General features: G+C 39.4%; 1 protein-coding gene across 1 annotated transcript; it reads left to right on the forward strand.

Annotated features, from left to right (window-relative positions):
* The first annotated feature begins 1,857 nt into the window (after positions 1–1,857).
* On the forward strand, positions 1,858–12,581 carry rnd1b (Rho family GTPase 1b). Its single transcript, XM_033970004.2, has 5 exons — positions 1,858–2,102; positions 2,529–2,616; positions 9,348–9,457; positions 9,577–9,711; positions 9,933–12,581. Exons 1-5 carry the CDS (start codon positions 1,983–1,985, stop codon positions 10,176–10,178), a joined length of 699 nt encoding a protein of 232 aa, XP_033825895.1. The 5' UTR covers positions 1,858–1,982; the 3' UTR covers positions 10,179–12,581.
* The last annotated feature ends 10,168 nt before the right edge of the window (positions 12,582–22,749 follow it).

A 22,749-nucleotide genomic window follows, 5' to 3' on the forward strand; every position in this document is an offset into this window, starting at 1 on the left:
TTCTGGCTTTGAAGCATTAACTTTTCAAAAACACACTAGAAAAAATCATATTGGCATGTATACATTATGGATTTTCTATTGTACATTTGCAAAATGACACATTTGATGCTGTACAATTCCAGTTTTAGTGATATTATAGGGGCTTTGGATGTAGTGAAGGAGAAATTCATTGATGAAATTCATGACACAGCTGCTTAAATTCGTCTTACTGACAATGCAGATTCATTCTTATTTCAACACTATTTATAAGTGATTCAGACTAGGATTTACCTCAGACAGTTAAACCATCTGATTAAAATGACAAAGCCGTTTCATTACAGAGAGCAGAAATGTAGAAAATGCAGTCTATCAGTTTTACAGCAGCGCTCATAAACAAACTCAGATACAGGAGCAGTAGTGTGTGGCTTATCCCAATGAGCTACAGTACAGGGCTGTAAAAGTCAGACTAGCCCAGTGTGAGGGAGGGGAGCATGAGATATGTCCCGTTTGATGACACAGGCCAAATTGCTTTGACCCACTGGGCTAGAGCTGCTAGGACACTAATTGGCAACAGTAAGTAAATTAGATAGCGGGTTGCCAGACACAGAGGAGCAATGCCTAATAGACTTTTATCTTTTAATACCGGCTCCTTTGCCTGACAGTGAGATGCTATTTCCCCACTGTAATAGCCTCCGGGGTGTGAAGAGGGTTGTCCACTTCAGGTTTGACCAACAGACAAAGAACAGAGGACATTCACAGCATGTTTTCAAAGGTCAACATGAGAAACTTAAACCACTCTGGGCTTTGATCACAGGGCATTCACATGGGCAGGCTCAGGTTTTATCTGACACTTTTAGCAGGGACATAGGACAGATTGATGGAGGCTTTTGTGCTGGTTGTCAATAGTCAATGGGAACAATAATTCTTTCTAATGGCTCACAAAGACATGTATGACTGCCAAATAGTGCAAAAATCACACTTGTCATAGTATAAAGTGTCACACCAACAAAGAACAATAATAAAAACAGTTGTGGTGGTAAGTTGGACATAGCCACATAAATGTCCAGACAGTGAGTGCACATTTGAATAATTTAGAGGAAAGCCAGTCCTTCTTGATCTTTTGGATTGATTGTGCGTCGGGAGATTAGAGTAAACTAATTAGCCCACAATGGAGAGGTCTATCAGGCCTATTGTTCTGAGGACTTGAGGTATGCCATTGATCCAAAGCCCAATCTAATCAAATAATCCACAAAACCACAAATGACAGAACAACACGTGTCTGCAATGGCCCACATCCCTCAGAAAACAAATGATACAGACGATCACAAGTACGAAAGAAACTTTAAGATGCCATCTATAAATATTATTTTAACTGCATTTTAAAGTACTTGGTATCAAGACATGTCTATACCTATTGACTGACTGATTTGACTGGATGTGCTGCAATATCTAGTTCTATCTTCTCATGGATATGGTACATTAAATTATGTACATTACATTGGGTTAAAACATTTCACCAATGAAGTAATTTCTGCCAGAAACAAAAAAAAAAAAAAAAAAAAAAAAACAGGGAGCAGGGGATATAATTTATTTTACAAAGCCAACAATCTGGGAGATTTTGTATTAGGCCTAAACTAAGCTATCATATTAAGTCTTTTCACCTCAACCTTTTCTTCAACGTGAGAAACTTCAGCTTTATATTTCAGTGCAGATTTGTGCCACTGTCTGTCACTTTTCCTTGTGCAGCGCAGTGTTTTGGCTCTGTGGGGACAGAGCACGGTGCAGTAATGTGATGTTATAAAGCCTGGGGAATGGCGCGCTCCTATTGGCTGTCGGGCTTCTGTATAAAGAGCCGCAGTGGCAAATTAAATCAGATCAACTGCGTCTTCTGCGTGGGCAAGCACACACGAGGACGCGCGCTCTGCACGGGGAACATTGACGGATCTCTTTACGTTTTTCCCCTTCACATTTTATTGCACCTTTTGGACTATATTTTTACCAAAATGAAGGAAAGGAGGAGTACGCAGCCGCTTGTTGTGAGGTGTAAACTGGTGCTGGTTGGAGACGTCCAATGCGGAAAAACGGCGATGTTGCAAGTCCTCGCCAAAGACTGTTATCCAGAGGTATGTGGCACTTTAGTCGATGAAACAGAAGAAACAACTCTTGCACGTGAATTGTGGCGGCTATAGGGGCATTTTTGCCTTAGAAAACGGTAAAAATGGGCCGTAATTGTGTGTTGCGTTTGTTGCAGATGAAACATTTCATGCGCAATTCCTCTATCAAGTCATCTCCCCCGATGAATCACTCTTTAAGGAGATAGTTGTTGCATTTGTTGACATAATTTCCTATATGTGCTTTAGTGGACATCACTTAAACTGATTGATTATCCCAAAGCCTTATATATATATACCAGTACACGCTGTTCCTGGGATGAGTTGGGTTATCTCTGCATGTTTTAATAACGCACTTATTAGCCGGACAGATTTGATGATGTGGCCTTGGCTGACACGGTCCCACTAACAGCCGCGTGTTGTTAATTGCCTCACCAGACGTACGTGCCCACGGTGTTTGAGAACTACACGGCCTGTCTGGAGCTGGAGGAGCAGCGCGTGGAGCTCAGCCTCTGGGACACCTCAGGTAAATGACTACAGGCTACATGCATCCTTTATGTCTCTATGGGCCCCTCTCAGACTCCTTTTGTCTGTTCCACTAGTGAGATGGATGTTTGAGCGTAAACAATGAGTGTATGTTTAATGTTCTGTCATTCAGCCCATTGCGTTTGTGCATCATTTATTTTTATTTATTTTTTCTCTTTTCTTCTTCTGTGTCTTTCGGAAAGTGAAAATTGTAATTGTTAGTTACAGGGTTGGAAATGGTTGCTGTATTATTTCCCTTGTTTGTTTTAGCTGCAGTTAAGGTCACAGTTTTGTTTTTTTTTAATCTTGATTGACTTCAAACATGTACAGAAGCACTCAACTCAAGAGTTAATGGTGGCACATACCTGACCAGCTGCCGGCTTGATTTGATTGCCTCCATCTTTCCATGAATGTAGCTATTTATCAGTAACTCGTCAAAAGACTTACTTGTTTATATTGGGAAAAAGAAATGTGGAGTCTCTTCCTATTTTTCAGTCATCAATACATCTATAACATTGGCAAATCCTATAGTAGTCCTGACTATAACTACAGATGTCTTACAATAACTTATGAATCACACTTGTTGATCTGCTGTCAGCCCCTCTTTTGTTATTAGATGTATTTCCCCTGCCTCTTCTGCACATCCATGTTATTACTACACAGTGAAAGTAGGTTGAGAGACTGTGATTCCTTCTGCTTGGTTTGTCCTTCTCGTGCATCATATGTTCATTTACATTAAGCTTTAAAAATAGGGTCAATGTGTCAGTGTGGATCTCCTGTGGGCTGTTGTGTGTTGACCTGGATATTACAAACACAGCTTTTTACATCACCTGTTTGATTCTGTCTCTCCCTCTCTCCACTCTTTTTCTCTCTCCTGTCTGCTCTCTCTGGGTCACAGTTTTGCTCACACGTTTTGCGCATCAAATCCTTTACATAACAGCTCCAATTGTGTCAGACGATGCTGCATGTGTTTACCGTATTCCTCGTATACTCGCGCCCCCTCATTATCAGTCAGGCAGGAAGGAGAGTGTAATTCCCCTGTCAGACCAAATCCCGTGCTTTTTATTCCCACGCTTTGGACCTCATGCTGGAGTAGACCCTGGCAGGACCGCTGGGCTGGGTTCCCGAGGTTTTCTGGAGCAGACGGACGCAGAGGTCTGGTCTTTAAAGTTTGGTGACCTGCATTCTCCCCCCCATATGCTCGCTCCCGGACGGCATGAGGATTAAAACCCGCCTGGCCGACCCACTGACCCAACAAGTCTGAGATGGCACATTTCACTTTCTGCCTTTAAACTCTTTGGCTCGTGTCATTTGGCATATTATAAACCCCTTTGTTTTCTTTGGCTAGCATAATAGCAACAGATAGCTTGAGGGTGGTTTGCATATGTTGCCCCTCAATACACGGAACAATGAATGCAGCTGAAAACAAACACACACACTTCCATTTATAGTCAACAATACTACGAATAGCTTGCAAAAATACCACTGACCTGAACAAAGATCATATCTGTTTACTTACAGAAATCTTTTACATGACTCCAACATTGATTTCATCCACATAAACTTTAATTAGTCAGTTCATTATAATACAAAATGAGCCCAGTTTTTCTTACCAAGTCTGAACTCAGCTCTAAACTACACACTTCTACTGACAGAGGACTGGCTATAGATGTTGTCTTCATTATAAAACTCCAAACAGATCAATTACGATTGAAACTAATTGACCTTTGATTATATTACATTTATGATTTATTCCACAGTCCTACCACTAGTTGACTATCTTTCAAACTTGCGTAGCTTTGAATAATCCCTCATTAATGATCAGACTCAGAGGTTATATACCGTAGTGGTAACACAGTAGCCTACAGTTTCCTCATTGTAATTCTCTCTAATTGCATGGAGTGGCACTACTGCTAGTGTGTCCCAGGATCTGAGTGGGGCTCCTCATTATCCTGACTCCCCTACATTGATCCTCTGACCTCATCACCGGACGGGTGCTCCTTCCTCCCCCGGCCCACCTCGGATTTATACAAACTCAAATCGATGGGCCCGTTTTAATCAGCCTGAGCGCGTCACATACGGGGGAGGATGGCTGGGGAAGCCCTGAAAGCAGCTCATAAATACTGAATAATGGATGTTTCTATAGTGTTAGTGGGTGATTTATATGGGCTTAAATGGTCTCGCTGACAAGTCTTTGAGTTTGATGTATATTTGGTTTTCTCGCTGATACAAAGGAGATTGGTCCAGATTGCGACTGCTTTCAATTTAGCCAGATCAATGAAAGAACTAGTAATTGAGTCAAGCCAGTACTAATCCACCAAGATCTGAGACGCTTAAAAAAAAAAAGTACAGTACAGCTACTCAGAGGCTGCTGTCCCAAGCCTGGATAAATTGTTTTATAAAACCTAGCATAACTGTCTAAATTAATTCCCATATCCCTGGCTGCATACTAACCCCAGACAGGAAAATCCCAAATCACATAATTCCACAGAGTCATCAGATAAAGCAGATTGTAGTATTAGCAGATTAACTTAATTTAGTTGGATGAGTGATCGGATATGGGGTTACATGGATTTATATTAGTTCATATAATGATCTGGAGCATTCAGGAAAAGTGCAACGATTTATCGTTTTGATTTATTTCAGTATTGATACTTGTTCAAAATGAGTCTCTAGTTTTTATATTAGTGTTAGTTTAGACAACCATTTATTGTGTGTTGAGTAACAGAAGTAAAATATTAAACCCAGACTATGTTGTGAGACTTTATTGCCCAAAACTGATCTACAGGGGTGTATGTTGTTTTTTTTGCTAATCTGATTTATAGTGGTACCACATCCCCATCAACACATGTTCCATCATCTCCCTTTTTCTCACTCTTTTAGTCCAGCTTCATTTTGCTCTGGGCTCTGGATCATCCACACTCTAGACCCCTCCTCTGCCTTCGGACTTTGGTGATGCTTTTCACTCTTCCTCTTTTTATCTGCCTCTCACGGCTACTTTCATGCCTCAGAAACCCCCCATCTGCTGTGGAGGCCTACTGTTGAGAGTGAAGCAGAGAAGCCCATATTTCGGCCATATTTGCTGCATGTGCATTGATCTTTTGAGAGGGAGGGGTAGGGGAATCTTGTGTGATAGCAGGCTGCAGGGGGTGAAGGATTAATGGCACAGGAGGGTCTTTTGGTCCCCTCAGAGGGCTAACTCCGCTCCACCGCCTCTCTGCTATTGGCGTTTCCCTGCTGTTTCATCCACTTAATAACTTGGTGAGAGTGTCAGGAGAGCACGGCTAAACCTGTTATTACACACTGGTGGTATGATCTACAGCAGCCATGTCAAAGGCAAGACTCAGAGCATGTTAACTGTGGTCACTGATAATATGGGTTTTTAGACTTCAGTAGATTATGTTTATGGAAATAACAAATCTGACTTTTTTATGGTGAAGTAGAGGTAGAAAATTTGAATATTTCCCACGTGTACACAAATGTATTATTCTCCACTGATCCAAAGATTGGTGGTTCAAATCCTGTTCTCGACTTAAACATCAATGGTTGAGCGGTCAGATCCACTGACTCACAGGTTGGTGGTGCGATTCCAGCTCCCACATTGTGTACGTATACTGGTATATGAATGTGTTTGTGAATCTGTGAGTGATTCCTTAATGTAAAGTGCTTTGACTGCCTCGAAAGTGGGAAAACGCTATATAAAAATGTGACTATTTACCATTTTATACAAAGCATATTTATTTACTGACCCATTCTGGGTGTAAATAAATTTTTATCTTGTCCATGTGTGTATAATTGTTAACAAAACAAATCCAATTTAATGTAAGACAACAAACTATAAATAAATGCATTAAGACAGCAGGAAAGGAAGAGAGGAAAAGAAAGTTAATAATATCAGAAAGACTTGTTGCAGACTCTTGCGAGATATCCAAACTTTTTTACAGAACAGTAACACAATCACTGTTCTTGAGTGGTTGAGTTTCTTGGTTGAAGCTGGTTTCAAATGGTATCAAAGGCATGACTCACTTACAGTCTAATTACAACATTGTTTGCTCTCATTATGATTCCCCTTCACCAGCACTGCCCTGTGAAATCGAGGCCGTCACATTGTTACATGTGCCACTGTTTCTGCTTTAACTATGCAAGCTGCTAATGAATCACTGTGCCTGAAGGTCAGAGCCATTTCTCTTTCGCCTTGACAAGACTTAAAAACACCTCGGACACGTCTTTGCTGCCTGTTTTCTTCCTGGCAGGATAACTCGTCTGTCAGCTTTAATTGCACTGTGTCGTGGACATCCTGCACAGTGTTCCTATTGATCGCTGCATTTAGATCAGTGGCCGTTTAATGCGCACTCACAGCCAGGGCAGGGCGAGATAACCCTGAGAGATGGGGAAGATTTAGGACTTGGCTTTGCACAGACACAACACACCACAACAGAAAACATCATTGTCCCTATTTGAATGGAAGTTGATGGCCTCGGTCCTATAGCTTTTGTTTGGTGGCTCAAGGTGTAACTGTTGATAACAGACAAGTAGTTCTTTGCATTAAGGGAGTTAACGACTGGTCTGTTTACAAAGATTTTGAATTGTTGTTTTAGGGTAAACCTTTTAATAAAAAGGTTTGTCTTAAACTAATTTACAAATAAGGGTGCTGACATCCCATTACACTTTGGCTGTTAGGTTTTGCTTTTCTAGATTAGGTTATTTGTCCTCCACATTTGAGTGCTGGGACAAACTGTCAGGAACTGGGCAGTGCTCGGGACCCATCTCCAGATCTTGAGGCCTGACCTTTATAGTACCTTTATAGTAATAGGCTACTGTAACATTGATGGAATTTTTACTTGTTGAAATGAGATAACGAAGAAGAAAAGAGAATTTATAGCTGAATTTGATACAGAAATACTCATGGCCACACATGACCACCTTGGCTGGTATAGATGCCGATATCAAAAGTAATTTTAATGAACATGGTGTATTTTATAACGTCTATAAAGTGTAATACCACCTCCATGACCCATTGTTTGCTATTGCTGTTCTGTTTATTTGGTGAAAAAAACTGCTGGAATTTGAGAGCAGCTTGTCATTATTCTGCTCACAGAGCCCGGCAGCTGGCAAAATTCGGTTTTACCCTTTGATAATGTGAAAAAGCATTAAGTATTCATGAAAGTGATCTATATGCACACAGCAATGTAGCAGGCTACTGTTTAATTTGCCCTTCCCTGTTTCCTGTTCCATTGTTGTTTCTCTGCTGTAAATCAATTAACTTAGCGTTGTGTAATAGCTAATTAGTCACTGCTTTTGCTATAAAAGGAATCACATTTGGGAGTCACAAACATGCTAATCCCATTGAGCTGCTTGTTCTGTAGCAGGAGATAGCAGGATGTTGCATACCGCTGGCTAAATCCAAACTTTAAATCTTGTTATAAGTGAGCTTTTTGTTTGGTGAGGGTGCTTATCTGGGTGCAGACCTGAGGGATGTCCCCGGCACTGTGTGGGTGGGTGGGCATGTGGCTGGTGTGAACTGATTGATAGGCAGTTAAGTCTTTATAGAGCCAGCGGTGGGTGGAATGCATGATGCCGTCGTCAGTGGATTCCAAGGCTGTTGCTGTGGTAACAGAGAGTGGAGGTATGGCGCGCCTCTGGATTTTTTTTCTTTTTAGGAGAGGGGGGATGGCATGCTCACTTGCAATACTACTTGATTTTTTACGACCCCACCCTTCACAAACAACAGTAAAGCTTTTCCATTAAAAAGGTACTGCTCACCAACAAAATTGCCTTTTAAAAAACCCTTTTCTTGTTTGGAGCATCATTATTATAGTTATAGTTTTATTTTATTGTAGTTTTGCATTTAAATCACATTTAAACAAAGATGGTATCTATCTGGAATTTAGATAGATGTATATTCAAGCAAAATAATTTCTCTTAGCAAAAAATATTTGAGTCAGGGAGTCTCGGGCAAACACTATTTTCCAGGATTTTTTTTTTATTATTACTGCCAGGAAAGATCAATAGGGATTTAAGCGTTCGATTGTCATCTTCCCTTTAGCCAATCAGACGAGCTGGTAAAAGAGCATTTCCAGGGACAGAGAAGTGGGTCTCAGCGAGAAAAATCTGATCTGATGTCTCCTAATCCTGCTGCAGGATTCAGTGTGCACTCTGCTGCTCCACTGTTGGCTCATCAAACACCACAACAGTCTCGCCAATGAAATTACACTTGGCTTAATACATTGAATCATAAAGGTTTACAGTGGACCCAGTTTATAGTGTAAATAGACTTGCGCACTATTACAGTCTATCTAGCACCAAATGCCAAAAGCAATGCAACTTTTCTGGTGGACGGTCCGCCACTTGCTTGCCTCTAATGAGATGTTATTGTTGGTAATCTATGATACAACAAAGTGAATGAAAGTGAATTAAGAGTTTTATTGTTGTTTGATTAGAGTCAATAATTAGAAATAATTATGAAACGTGTGTTTCTTCTCTCAATAATCCTGCCACTAAAAATGTATATCTTGATATCCCATCTAGAAAGATGGAGATCATGATTGTATTTGTCTGCTCTTAGTACAATGACACTTAAGATCCATAGTTACTGAGATGGGGTCCAGTCAATTTCAGAATTAAGGAGATTAATGTTTGCTCTCGTTGTTCACTTTTGTAGTTAAGATCATTTAAGTAAAGTATTTATTAAAATCTGACATATCTTTAACCATGAGCTGTTTTATTTTTCAGGTTCTCCATACTATGACAACGTGAGGCCCCTGTGTTACAGTGACTCAGATGCAGTCCTGCTGTGTTTTGACATCAGTCGCCCTGACACTGTGGACGGAAGCCTCAAAAAGGTAATCAGCCATAAAACTGTCTCACTGAAACAAAGTAGATGTCCTCAAACAATCTCTTTCACTCATTATTAAATTGATTGATTGCCGACATGTATTGATTCTTTTTATGTTTTTTGCAGTGGAAGAACGAGATCCTGGACTTCTGCCCCAGCACACGCATCCTTCTGATTGGCTGTAAGACCGACCTTCGCACGGACGTCTGCACTCTGATGGAGCTGTCCAATCAGAAACAGACTCCTCTCACCTATGAGCAGGTTAGGAGAAACAGACTGAATAGAGTTGTTGTAGTATTGTTGCTTTCCATTAAAAAACAAAAGGGGTGGAAATTAAATTCTAGGGTAGATTCTTCTCAAAGAATGCCCTAAAACGCTTACATTACAATGTTACAAAAATTCATGTTTTGACATTTGGACTTGGATCTGTTGACATAAGACAAATAAATTCATAAGCTTTCCTGCTCTCATCTCTGTTCCAGGGCGCTGCTATGGCCAAACAGCTGGGTGCCGAGGCCTACCTGGAGTGCTCCGCCTTCACCTCGGAGAAGAGCATTCACAGTGTCTTCCGCACAGCAGCCTTGGCCTGCATCAACAAGCTACAGGCTGTCCCAAAGTCCAGCCCCACACGCCGCCTATCCAAAAGACTGCTTCACCTGCCCAGCAAGTCAGATCTGCTCTCCTCCACCTTCAAAAAGGAGAAGGCTAAGAGCTGCTCCGTCATGTGAGTGGACGCCATCTTGGGCTTCCAAAAGGTCTCTCCCAGCCCCTGCCTCTTTTGGTCTTGGGGAAGGGGGGTGGGCACGATTTATCAGGACATCCTGCTGAATCCTTCCCCTAACCCCCCACGAAACCTAAACACCACATCAGAAGAGGTGGACACTGCGCTGTCCACTTGCTCCTGAACATTGTAATGCACATCTGTCATTAATCAACCTCGACCTGCTTTTTGAAGAAACTGTTGTATTCAAGGTTCGGACATTGAGCTGTCATTTTTCACCTGTAACAGAAAGATACTACAATATTCACATTACATGTTGAGTTTGTCCAAAATCGGATATGTGCAACGTGTGACCATAATATTGATGGGGAAAAAAACTTCTCAAATAATTCAATGTATTCCTAAAGCTAAATCTAGCACGAACCAATCAGGAGCAAGGAATGTCCTGTGTCTTCTAGGACGCAGTATTAAGTAGCAGGACATGTAAAAGGGTACAGAAGTTAGACATAAACAGTCGGTGGTCGAAAGAATGGAGAGATGAGTTATTAAGAGAAGTTGCTATTGCTGCGTGTATAGATGAAGCCTGGTGGCGGCGCTGTGGTCAGCTCTGGTCGTTTTAAGGTGGAAGAATCAGAGCAGACCAAATCAAAAGGGGAGTTTACTTGGGCTTCCTGTATCGCTGTGACTTCAAACTACTTGATGAAGGAGAAAATTTATGAGGCGTAAAAGTTTCAATGCCTTGATGTGGCTTGAAGTAGTCACTGTGTGCAAAACACTTGGATCTGGCTGCTAATGCAAATCTTTGTAGGTTAGAATATAATTTGGATTTGTAGCATTGTTTGAGCTCTTCTTTAATGGTATGCAGTTTTGGAAAATGCCTTTCATATCACAATCCCACAATCTTTGGACTTCTATGTGCCTGTGACTTCTCTCATTTATAAAATATAATCCAATGTAGCACTCCCAATGACTTCCAAGACCTCCGTGTTGTTTCTAATTGAATAAGCAGCACTTACTGTAGGACACATATGGAGCAAACAGGGGCCTGGTCCGTGCTTAAATCCTTAGCTTTATGGTTGTGCTGACCATAAAACAGTGATGATTTAAGTGCATGTTATACAAGGGCGACCTGTGGCAATAAAACACAGCTTTGTAATTACTGTTATCTGCTACCGCGCTCCATGGACCATCTTTGCTGTACAAAAAGGCTGTTGATATGAGTATGCTATCCACTAAATATTAACACGAGATTGTGATGGACAAACCCCTGTAGATGCTGTTATTGCACGGAATGGACGCAGTTTTCAATTTTGCATTGGGAATCTACATATTACATATTGATTAATGTAATATTGACATATTACAAAGTTGAACCATTGTGAAAGGGCTTAGAAAATAAGACGTATTGGGGGTTTGTAGTTCAAATCAAATGCACAGGCTGGCCCTGTTCAAAGAGCGATATTATTTTCCTTAATATTTTTTTTTCTGTTATGATCGTTAAAAGCATGTTGTCTTCATGTTGTTTATGAGTAAGTGTCTATGAAGCAGTGGGCAGCCCTTGTCACAGCCGTGAAATGGTGATTTGCACAAAAACCTTTAGTTCACGGTCGCACCAAAATTCTGCAGCATCGCCTAGCAACGATTGAGTGCAGGAAGCAGCGAGGACCGAGACTGAGACAGGGCTCGATCAGTGGCACAGCCCCAAATCCAGACAGCAACAGTTTCTACCAAACAGCCTAACATCTGAATCAAAGACTGCACAAAATATAGGTGTAAAGAAAGAGATATTTCAACTTTTGAACCATAAGATACTTTTAGGTATTAATCAGAAGACTTGAGACTGAGCCAAAATTAATGTTACCAAAAAAGTAAACTATGTCTACATTCTGCTGAAGTTGAAACCAGTTGTAAATAGAAAGAAACAGCAATTATCTGCTCAAGTGTAACACCTGTTAATCAATTAGGTGGAGCATTGTATCAAAGCTACGAACTGTATCTAATTACTTTGCTAAGATTGTGATAGCAGTGATACCAGTTTGAGTAATATCATGCAGTCCTGGTTTTCTGTGGCTGTTCTAGTGCAGACAGAGCAGTCGTGTGCAGAGGAGGCTCATAGACCTGTAGTCGGCCTTTGTGTTGTGGTCAGTGTTTGGTACACTGGTGCAGTCCAAATCCTAAAGCATGTCCTATTGAAGTTGTATGATTGTACATATCTTCTGTCTCCTGTTTTATAACCACTGTAAGGCACTCCTGAGGTGTCAGAGGAACTCTTGTTGTAAATGTGAATATTTATTTAGTAGCTCTTTTTGTTGTCATGTAACTTCATTTGAAATCTATTTTGTAAATTGAGCCTTTTTTGTTTTGATTATTTTTTGCTGTGTTAATAAAGCTTGCCTTGTTCGGCATATTTAGTTGCATTTTGTAAAATCAATTTCCCAAAACAAGAAATAAGTTGATTATATTTAAACAATAATATTGAATAGTTTAAGTGATAAAAGCAACTCTATTGTCCTATCTGTCTTCTGTTATATTTTCAACATCGTAAGGATAATAAATATACAGTGTGATAGATTTATGTTCAGCAGAAATAATAGAAATATTGTGTTATGCTATATACATAACTCCTTTGGGTTACAATTTCTATACCACAACATATTTCGTATGAAAGGTCCCATATTACACAATATAAACTCTTGTGAGCTTTAAGCCACGTTATAATGGTCTTACCTTCTCAAAAACATAAGTGGAATTGTGCTTTGTTTTATTCACACATTTGAGTAACCCTTTATTATTTGTCTGTCTGCATGTCCAAAGCTCAAAATGCAGCTCCTTTTACCTTTTGTTCTGTAGAGATTCCAGGTCTGAAATTATCCAAATGATTTTAGTGAAGATGTATGGAGTTTAAAAACACAGTGGAGCACTTCCTGTTTTACCACATGACATCAAAAGGTGGAACAGAGTGTTTTCTGTTTGAGAAAAACACAGCATAAATATGCAGGATTTGTGTGTTAAACATGTGTGAATGAAACAAAACACCACTCCAGGTAGGCTATGTTTTTGATGAGGAAACAACATAACATCGATCAGAAAATAGCGTCATATGGCCCTTTAAAGTGTATATTGGTAAAACTACAACAACTTTAAACTAAAAAGTTGAAATTAGAATTATAGGCTATTCACAAAGGACACAATTATAGAGGTATGATATGCTTTTTGCTAAATGCCCCCTGTACATTACTATGATCCCTGCTCATTTATGCAGAAAAGCATATCCAGTCATGTATCTTCTCACTCATTTCCATATGAAGTGTGTCCCTTATCTCTTCCACTCCACTGGTGCTAATAATTCCTTGAACAGGCCTGGTGTCGCTGAGTGCATGCAGAGCGACTCTCATTAGGGACAGAACAAATTTGAATCGTGATGGATTGGGGATTACTGTCATTTCGTATCTCTTCTTCAATGCTGAACAGAGATGAGAGCAGCTGATGAGGAAGGCGTCTGGATAATCCCCTGAACCGCAGAGACCAAAGCGTGTCACGTGTAATTAAGACACACTTAACAGCGGCACGATCTGGATACTCCGGGTTCAACTAAAGGGGAGCAAGTTCCCTAATTGAGAGTTGTAAAACAAATCAACTTTCAGCGTAGATGGATTCTCCTAAGTGGAAAGTAACGCATTGGGCTGATCATTTGACTATTTTTAGGAAGGTCCTCAGTTCAATTCCCTCACATTGCCCTGGTTTATGTAGAGTATGCAAGGTGTTCCAGAGTGGGCTCTTTATTACCTGGTCAGCCAGAACCACATGCTTTGTATAAACTTTACAAAGATAAATGGATCTGTAGCTGTATCCTGTCTCCCCAATTTCAGAGGAGAGCTGACAGGCGGAGTAAGCAATCAGAGAGATGCACGGTTTGTTTGGGTCAAAAACAAACTGGCTGCTTATATGTTAAAAAGGAAAAAAAAACATAAAGGCCTGAGAACCAACACAGACTTTTGCAGAATCAACAATCAAAGCACCAAACTCTTATTTATCTCAGGTAAATGAAGTTCTACTTTGTTCAGAATGTGAGGAGAGGAGACGTCTTCTGCATTTGAGAGACACTTGATACAAATGAGTGACTGTGGTTGGACCGTCTCAAGTTAGTACAGAAGATTTTCACCTTCTATTGTTCGGTTCCAGATACTGGCTGTTATGCATGCAGGTTATCTCCCAACAGGACAGGTATACTTTAAATTTTGTTAAGGTGCCTGTGTGCTCCGCTGTTGCCACCCACTACCTCTGTAATGTTTCTCCTACAGTGGAAGGATTGGTCAAATACAAATGAAAACAAAAGCTTTAGCGTTACAGGATTAGTACCACTGGATAACTTTTATAATGACAACAAACTGATGTAACAGTAGTGGTTATAGGGTGAGCGTGTGTCCCTCTTGGGTGTCCTGCAAAGCTACACCAGCAACACTTTTGATATGATATGACCTGTTGCTATTCCAAACTCTTTAACTGTGTTTTAATGGATAAAGTTTGAAAATCATGCAGTTTCATAGCAGTATTTATGCCACCCCGTCCCATGACTTTCCCAGACTTGTTCCACTTTTACTACTATTTCAGCTGGTCATTACAAGTGGTTACAGCATAAACAAGTATGATTTTTATTGTTTCTGTCATTTCAACTGTAGCAGCAGCTGTTACATTTTGGCCTGTTGACAGTTTTTCTCAGTTTTCTCACAGTTTCAGTGACACTTCTGAACATGTAACGTTGCTCTGTGTTCAAGTAGAGCCCATCTGGAGCCACATGTGCACAGGTGTGTGGCACTGGCTCAATGCCCAGGAGACAGAGCACAGACACCAGACGCTCCTCAGCTCTGTCATCCAGTGCAGCTCACATGACAGGGCCTGGGGAATACTTTTGAATGTAAGTAGTGTTAGATCTTCTATACTTTGAAAAAATCTTGACCGACCACTGTGAAGAACAACAGAAACACTGATTAATTAAAATAAAAAACGTAATTATTTAATGCAAATTCTTGTCCCCATTGGTATGGAGACTGAGGTGGAGATTACTATTATACTTTTTTTTTCATATATATTCTTGATTTAATTTTTTTTTTCAATATTGTGGCCTTAATGCCGCAAGGCGTATAACCCCACAACCCTCTTCCACCTTCGCCCAGCCCCCCCACCCAAAAAAAAACAAAAAAGGGTAAAATATAATAATAATAATAATAATAATAATAATAATAATAATAATAATAATAATAATAATAATAATAATAATAATAATAATAATAATAATAATAATAATAATAATACCAACTTCACAATGCCCAGTTTCATCTGATCTCATAGATTACTGTTTTAATCAGAATTTCCCATTGGTTGTTTTCAAATGGGAAAGTGCTACTAACTGCATTGTATTCTCACAAAAAATAAGTCAATTCCCAAATGCTGATCTATGATACATATTAATCACTAAAACCCAGAATGTGCAACACTGTCAGAAAACATCAGATTCATAACAATATTCATTTTAGCTGCCCCCCATCTGTATTAAATGTAATTCTCACCGAGAATGTTGTGATGTTCCCTGACACTCAGTAGATGACTTATGATCAACATGACCATGAACCAGACAGTGTTACAATCCACGTGAAAAGATTTCCTGGTGCCCTGTAAAACTGAAGCTGGTGGTTGGTTGGGGGCAGGCCTGGGGCAGTGGGTGACTTTCACTCACCCACATGCGCCCTTGGGTGCCAGGACGCTGAAACGGGCCATGTGCTAGTCCCACAAAATGAGGCCAACATCTGGAGAGGCTGCATGGCCTGATTCTCCCGCTGAGGTAAAGGTTCACATTGCAGGTCCAGGAGGTTGTCAGGGCAACCTTAGTATTTTGTTGCGGCTTTAACACAAACTGCTCTTTGTCTCCTACACAAACAGTGCACTACTCTGACCTAGGATTATGGTGTTGCCATGGACAAAAGCCCAACAGGAAGGCCATTAGAGCCACATAAAGCCAGTTAGCTTTAACACACAGCAGATTGATGCCATTCAAATGCAGTGTGACTAATTTGTATTTGCATAGAGAAACATTTAGATAATTACATAACAGCAGATTGATGGGAATGACTTGTAATGAATCAAACAAATGATTACCGGTCATGTTCCTAGTCTTTTATATCACTCAGGATGAAACTTTACAGCCCACTACCAATGAAAGACAATTATATTATCTTTTTAAATGTTTTTTTTTTTTTTTTTTTGTACATGTATGCAGCACTTTACCTCCATTGGGTGCTACAGCTCCTCATTGTGAATGTGCATTCGTAGTGCACATGTGCCTAAGCGTGTAAGTGGGTGCTGTTGTATAACATACCATAATTTTCTGGGTCCTCAGAATGTCCCTGTCACCACAACAAAGCCACATGCTATCATTCACTTTACACCTATGCATGTGCCAGTGCTTTGGAACATTTCACACATAAGATCTAAATATACTGTAGGCCTATTTATGTGTTTGAATCTTTTACTATAAAGAGGAGGTGTGAGCGTGTTTCCTCTGCTCAGTGCCCCCCTCTAACACAGAGACACAGCTCCTCTGCCGCAGTGCAGGGAACAGCCACAACACCAAAACCTGTCCGCTCTTTTTTCAACCTAGCAATGAAGCAAAATACTTGGGAACAAGGACAGTACATGTAATACAGTAACTCTTTTTACAATAGAATTTCTACACATTTCAGTATATCTGCAAGCATATAAGTATTAGATACCAATATCCCACTGAATATACGTTCAGCACTTGTGGGGCAGTTATCATGAGCGCCTCTACTTTCTGTGTAAAATCTAGAATTGGATTGTTTAAAGAACAACTTGCTTGATAAGTTAAAACACATTGTTATTTTCATAGACTACTGATGTGAACTAAACCCACCCACTTTACACCCCCCCACCTCTCACTGTGACCTTTGACCCCTCCTATGGATAAACCTACTGCGGGTCTCGCTCTCTCTTGACCTTGTGTTTCCCGGGCAGCTCAGCTCAATGTGTGATGTGCAATTGTTTCATGTTTCCCAGCGGTCACGCGACTGAAGCCCAGATGTCCATTTGAACACACACAGACGATGTGTGGGTCGAGAGGACACGCTCGACTTCATTTGTTACAATAGATCGTATGGCAGTGAGTGGGACTAAAGTCAGGATTAATATAGAAGTATTGGGCATATTGCTACTATTGTATTGAAATAACATGTCTATAACAATCAATCTACTGTTATGTCCAGAAGTACTTAAAGGGCCTATATTACGCCATTTTCTGATATGTGTTATAATGGTGTTTCCTCATCAAAAACATACCTTCAGTTGTGTTTTATTTCATCTTCACATCTTTAACACACAAAACCTGTATATTTAGGCTGAGTTCTTCTCTCAAACTGAAAACGCTCTGTTCCACTTTCTGGTGTCATGTGGTAATACAGGAAGTGCTCCACTGTGTTTTTAGACAGACTAATAAAAAGGGTTACTCAAAGATGTGTGAATGAAAGAAAACACAACTCCAGGTATGTTTTTTTGAAGAAGTAACAGCATTATAATGGCCTAAAGCTCACAAGAGTCAATGTTATGTAATGTAGGACCTTTAAGTAACCCTTTTGTCTTAATATTAATGGTAATGATCATAAGAATTTGCTGATTTCCCTCCAAAGTTGTCTCAAGAGCCACTCAATATAATAGTCAGTATACAGACAGTGATGGCATGGAGGTTCAAGAGTCTTGCCCAAGGACACAACAGCAGCATTTTGAAACTGGGTTGTAATCTCAGAACTGCCTTTGCGTTCAGTGGGTAAACTCTGCACAGACTGTAGTTTATGGCAAGATGCATTCTACAAAGTGGTGACTATAGCTTATAGGCATTTGTGCCATAAAACACAGAAGGGTGAAGCATTAAGTCAATGAAACACTAAGTTGAATGTATAATGTTAGCACAAGGCTGCTTTTTCTAATTGGCAGTAATGTCAGTGCCACAGATGTTCCCTTCACATTATGCACTAATTCCCTACATCACAAACTCACACAGGCACATACCCATTGTGTGTATGGCATCACCGGGCAACAGCACAAAGACCTAGGACTGGCTGCTGTACCAAACAATACTATTAGAGCATGAACAGTTGTGTCAACATAAACCAAAATAAAATCATGTTCAGTTTGTTCCCGAGTGGCACTCTCACAGCTGCAGTGGACAGTGGGCTCTGGTGTCCTTTATGCTTCTATGAGAATTAAACACACCATTAGGTCAGAGGCAGCAGACTGAGAACAACAGGGATCATTACAGGATAATTACTACATACTGCTTCATCTGAAAGCTAACAATTTGTACTTAACATGACATTTTCAGCCGTTGGGCAGGCTTTTTCAGTTGAGGCACATAAAGTGGTAAAATATTAGTATAAAATATTTTTGTAATAATACTATTGTGTTTTCTATTGCTTTCATTGCTGATTTTGCTATTAACTGTTGCTACCACTGGTACTTCAATTTGTTGCACTGATAAAGTGAATGAAGTGAATTCAGGTAAAATGTAACATCAGCTAAGTGGGACAATTAAGCGTTTGAGTATTTTTAATATGTGAAAATTAACAGGCCACCCATCAGTTGTGTTCTCTGTAGCCCCAGACCTTAAGTTAACAAAACACTAGTTTTTTATATATATATATATATACATATATATACATATATATATATATATATATATATATATATATATATATATATATATATATATATATATATATATATATATATATATATATATATATATATATATATATACATATATATATATATATATATATATATACATATATATATATACATATATATATACATATATATATATATATACTGTTTATATATATATATATATATATATATATATATATATATATATATATATATATATATATATATATATATATATATATATATATATATATATATATATATATATATATATATATATATAAACAGTGTGGGTGTGGGGGGGGGGGGGTGTAATTACTATGTTTCATCTAGATCAACTCCAGAACACTTTATATTTGCATTACTTGTCACATGGAGCAGTTCTAACTCTCTTGTATCAAAAGCAGGTCTGCATTACTTTGAATTGGCCATGTGCTTGCAGTGGGGGAGGAGGGACACAAAGGGACGGCTGCCCTCTTCCAAAGGGAACCATGGCTACGGGACAGAGCGTCAGAGTGCCCGGGGTACTCTCTGTTCACAGGGTCCTCCCCAGGACACATAATTCTACAGCTGCTGCCACTGCTGCTGCTGCTGATGGTGGTGGTGGTGAGGCAGTGCAGAGAAAGAGAAAGTCCAGAACTAGTGCATCATGTTCTCCATTACAACTTAAAAAATGCTGAGTGATACAAAGTTACAAATGTGTTGTGCAGTAGACAGGTGAGCAGAATTGGGTGGAAAATGAAAAAGGATTAAGTCCTTAAACAGAAGTACACTGTACTTCATGTGCACTTCTATACACTTTCCTACCGAGGTCAAATGAAACTTGTATTTATGAAAAGGCTTTTTGTGGATAATTTAAATAATAAATAGCATTTACTTGTGTAAAACTATGCTATAGAAAAAGTACACACACAATTTTATGGAAAATGTAATGTGCTAAATGAATGAAGCTGAAAGGGTTTTTACTACAAGGTTAAAACCACACGAGCTTTGCACTTTTGCCAAGTGAACAGACTACATTAAAATATGCACTTTTTCTGCATTATTAAAAGGATCCTAATATCTGACCCAGTTCCGCCTTGTTGAGGCTCACAGCCTGTCAATGGAGTCAGAGGTGTGAGACTACATTTAGCCCAATTAAAAAGTAGGATAAAACCCAAAATGTGTCATTGTTCATATATCCTAGACGTTTAAATGTTTTTCATTGTGTATTTATCTGATCATAGATACGTCATGAATCCAGTTTACTTGCTATAATAAGCTCACTGATGACAATAGCCTTTATAATGGGAATATCTCATGCATAAAGTGTGAGTCTTAAGAGATAAATTTGGACGTACCACTAATAGAGATACACTACAGACAGGGGGGGCGTGATAGTGATTGTTGGTGACGGGGGAACTGTAAAAGCTTTGAAAACTCTCATATCGAGGGATGTTCTGCTATTTATTGACTCAAAGGGGGAACTGAAGCATGGAGCCAGGGCTGATTACATAAGCGCTGCATTAGCACTGAAGGGGACACGAGCTGGCAGGGATTACAAGGGCCAAGACTCAGCAGGAAACATAAAACAAACAAGGTTTACAGCTACACTTAAAGTATGAAATCTCTACTACATTTCGGACAGCAGCATCCCGGCATCCTAAAGTTGTCGTCATGGCAACAACGTGTCAAATCCTCAACAAAAAGATCATGTGTGTGTTTGTGTGTTTGCGTGAATGCATGAATATTTGAAGAGGCCAGAGGAGCAGTATGTCTTCACCATGAGCAGCAGAGTGCCCATTTCGTGTGAATTTATTTATTTCACATTTGATCTGTATGTGACAATTGAAGTCTTTTAAGGTTGTTTTTTTTTTTTTTTTTGTCTGACAATGTGGGCGGTTTATTCCAAGATATCTAAGCCATAATATTACAACATAAAAATAAACATTTTGGTAGGCTAATAAACGTCAGTAAACTTGAACAATCATGGGATTCTCTTGAACATTAATGTGATTTTGGCAATGGCTGAATGATTAGAAATTTTACCAAACAACTCTTGACAGGTTGCATCAGTGCCTTTGATAAATGGGTCAAATGCAAAAGAAAAATATCCTCACAGAGACAATGAGAGAGGAAAGCCAAAAAGTGCATGCATGTAACAACTATATATAACACAAAATCATGTTATGTTGTCCATCCTAGAGCAGAGACCTCACTCACACCTCTGTGGCTCTAATTAGCCGATGGTGTTGTGTTTATGATCTCGCAGGTGAAGTGCTGACTGGGCCATCACTGCTGCAGCTGGAGGACTCCTCTGGGCCGTGACGTCACTATGACAACACATTAGAGGTGAGCCCAGGTGCACGCTCCATTATGGCACGTCTGACTCATACATATTTGGAGTATGGATCATAGGACAATCTCTTTTTAGATATCTTACAAACATCAACTAACCACAGAAGTATCTTGAACAAACACATGTCTACTGCTAAACAGAGAATATTTTAGTTAACACAAGACAGATTTATATTTATCAAAATATTTAAATAAATAGAACAAAACAGCAACACTACACAGAGTTTTATCATGCATTTGGCATTAAAATACCAAGAGCAGCCTTTTCTTATCATAGCACAGTATTCAATACCATATGGGGCTTAAATCAAATGTCTGAGCCACACTGATTACAAAAGTAAAAGTCCTTTATTACAAGTTGGACATATACATTTTAAATGTTATGAATAAGGCTGCAATATTTGCAAATGACACCATTCATTCATAGATTCATTCATAAATCCACTACTAATATTTAAATCCCGCTTGATATCATAACACACCTGATTTAGTTCAATGTGTATATATTGTGTCAAATAATTTTGAGGGACACACTGGTTTTATTTGCTTAAACTTCACAGTAAACTATAATGTTCCATTTTCCTTTGCTGTAAAGTAGAATGAAGACTGTCCTTTTCAGTGAAGAATATTCAAGCAGAAATGCCCCAAACACAGTGCAGTGAAGTCTCTCCATCTGTTTTTGTTGCTGATTTGAAAAGACAGGCCTTGGTGTTGTTTGTGAAATGACGAGGGTCATACTTGTTGCCATGACAGCCACTGCTAATTGTTCAAACCCGAAGTGTCCAACCATAGACGAGCATTCAGACAGTCATGAAAACAGGAGACATACAGACATACAGTTATGTTATGCCTTTATTTTCACTGTATGACTGTAAAGATGTGTCAAATTCATTTGGCCTATGGTGACTGCAACTGCAACCTTTATAATAATATATTTAACAGCCACAAATATGAAGTGAATAAAAAGAACACAGTTAGTGAGCATGTGGAATCAAGACACAATGAATAGTCCCCATGCAGACAGGACTTCTTCTACTGTACTACGACTGTACTTATGTGCCTTTACTGGTCCCAGTTAGTATTGTTCATTTTGCAATAGCACCAGAAACTTTCAGGGCAGACTATTAATCAATCAACCATTACCAACATAAACATGTGAATTTACTTTTTTCATTTTGTTTGTTGCTATTTTTCCAATTGGTATATTTTAATTCACTTTAAATGTTTCAAAAGACAAACAGCTTGTGCTTCAATCTGTGACAAACTCAATCCAAACCCAACTGTCTCTGATTCTGCTCTTGTGTCCTCTCTTTAAACTCACCGTATAAATCTGTCAGTGTTTCTAAGAAAACCGTAGGCACTGCTGCTGCATGTGCTAAATCAGGTCGACAAAACACGACTATAGTGATGCAGCGATGAATCACAGAGGAACACAATGTGCCCATGTTACAGCCTCCACAGACATACGCATGTATCCAGTGGAGTGTATGTGTACAGGCTGTGTGCTC

The sequence above is a fragment of the Periophthalmus magnuspinnatus genome, chromosome 7, assembly GCF_009829125.3.
Source record: "Periophthalmus magnuspinnatus isolate fPerMag1 chromosome 7, fPerMag1.2.pri, whole genome shotgun sequence".
NCBI classification, from domain to species: Eukaryota; Metazoa; Chordata; class Actinopteri; order Gobiiformes; family Gobiidae; genus Periophthalmus; species Periophthalmus magnuspinnatus.

Bases quoted from the DNA above. Each gene is read 5' to 3' on its own strand.
- rnd1b (XM_033970004.2), top strand. From the start codon at position 1,983: ATGAAGGAAAGGAGGAGTACGCAGCCGCTTGTTGTGAGGTGTAAACTG. The intron at 2,617-9,347 runs GTAAATGACTAC...TTTATTTTTCAG, and splicing joins CAGCCTCTGGGACACCTCAG to GTTCTCCATACTATGACAAC. The intron at 9,458-9,576 runs GTAATCAGCCAT...TGTTTTTTGCAG, and splicing joins TGGACGGAAGCCTCAAAAAG to TGGAAGAACGAGATCCTGGA.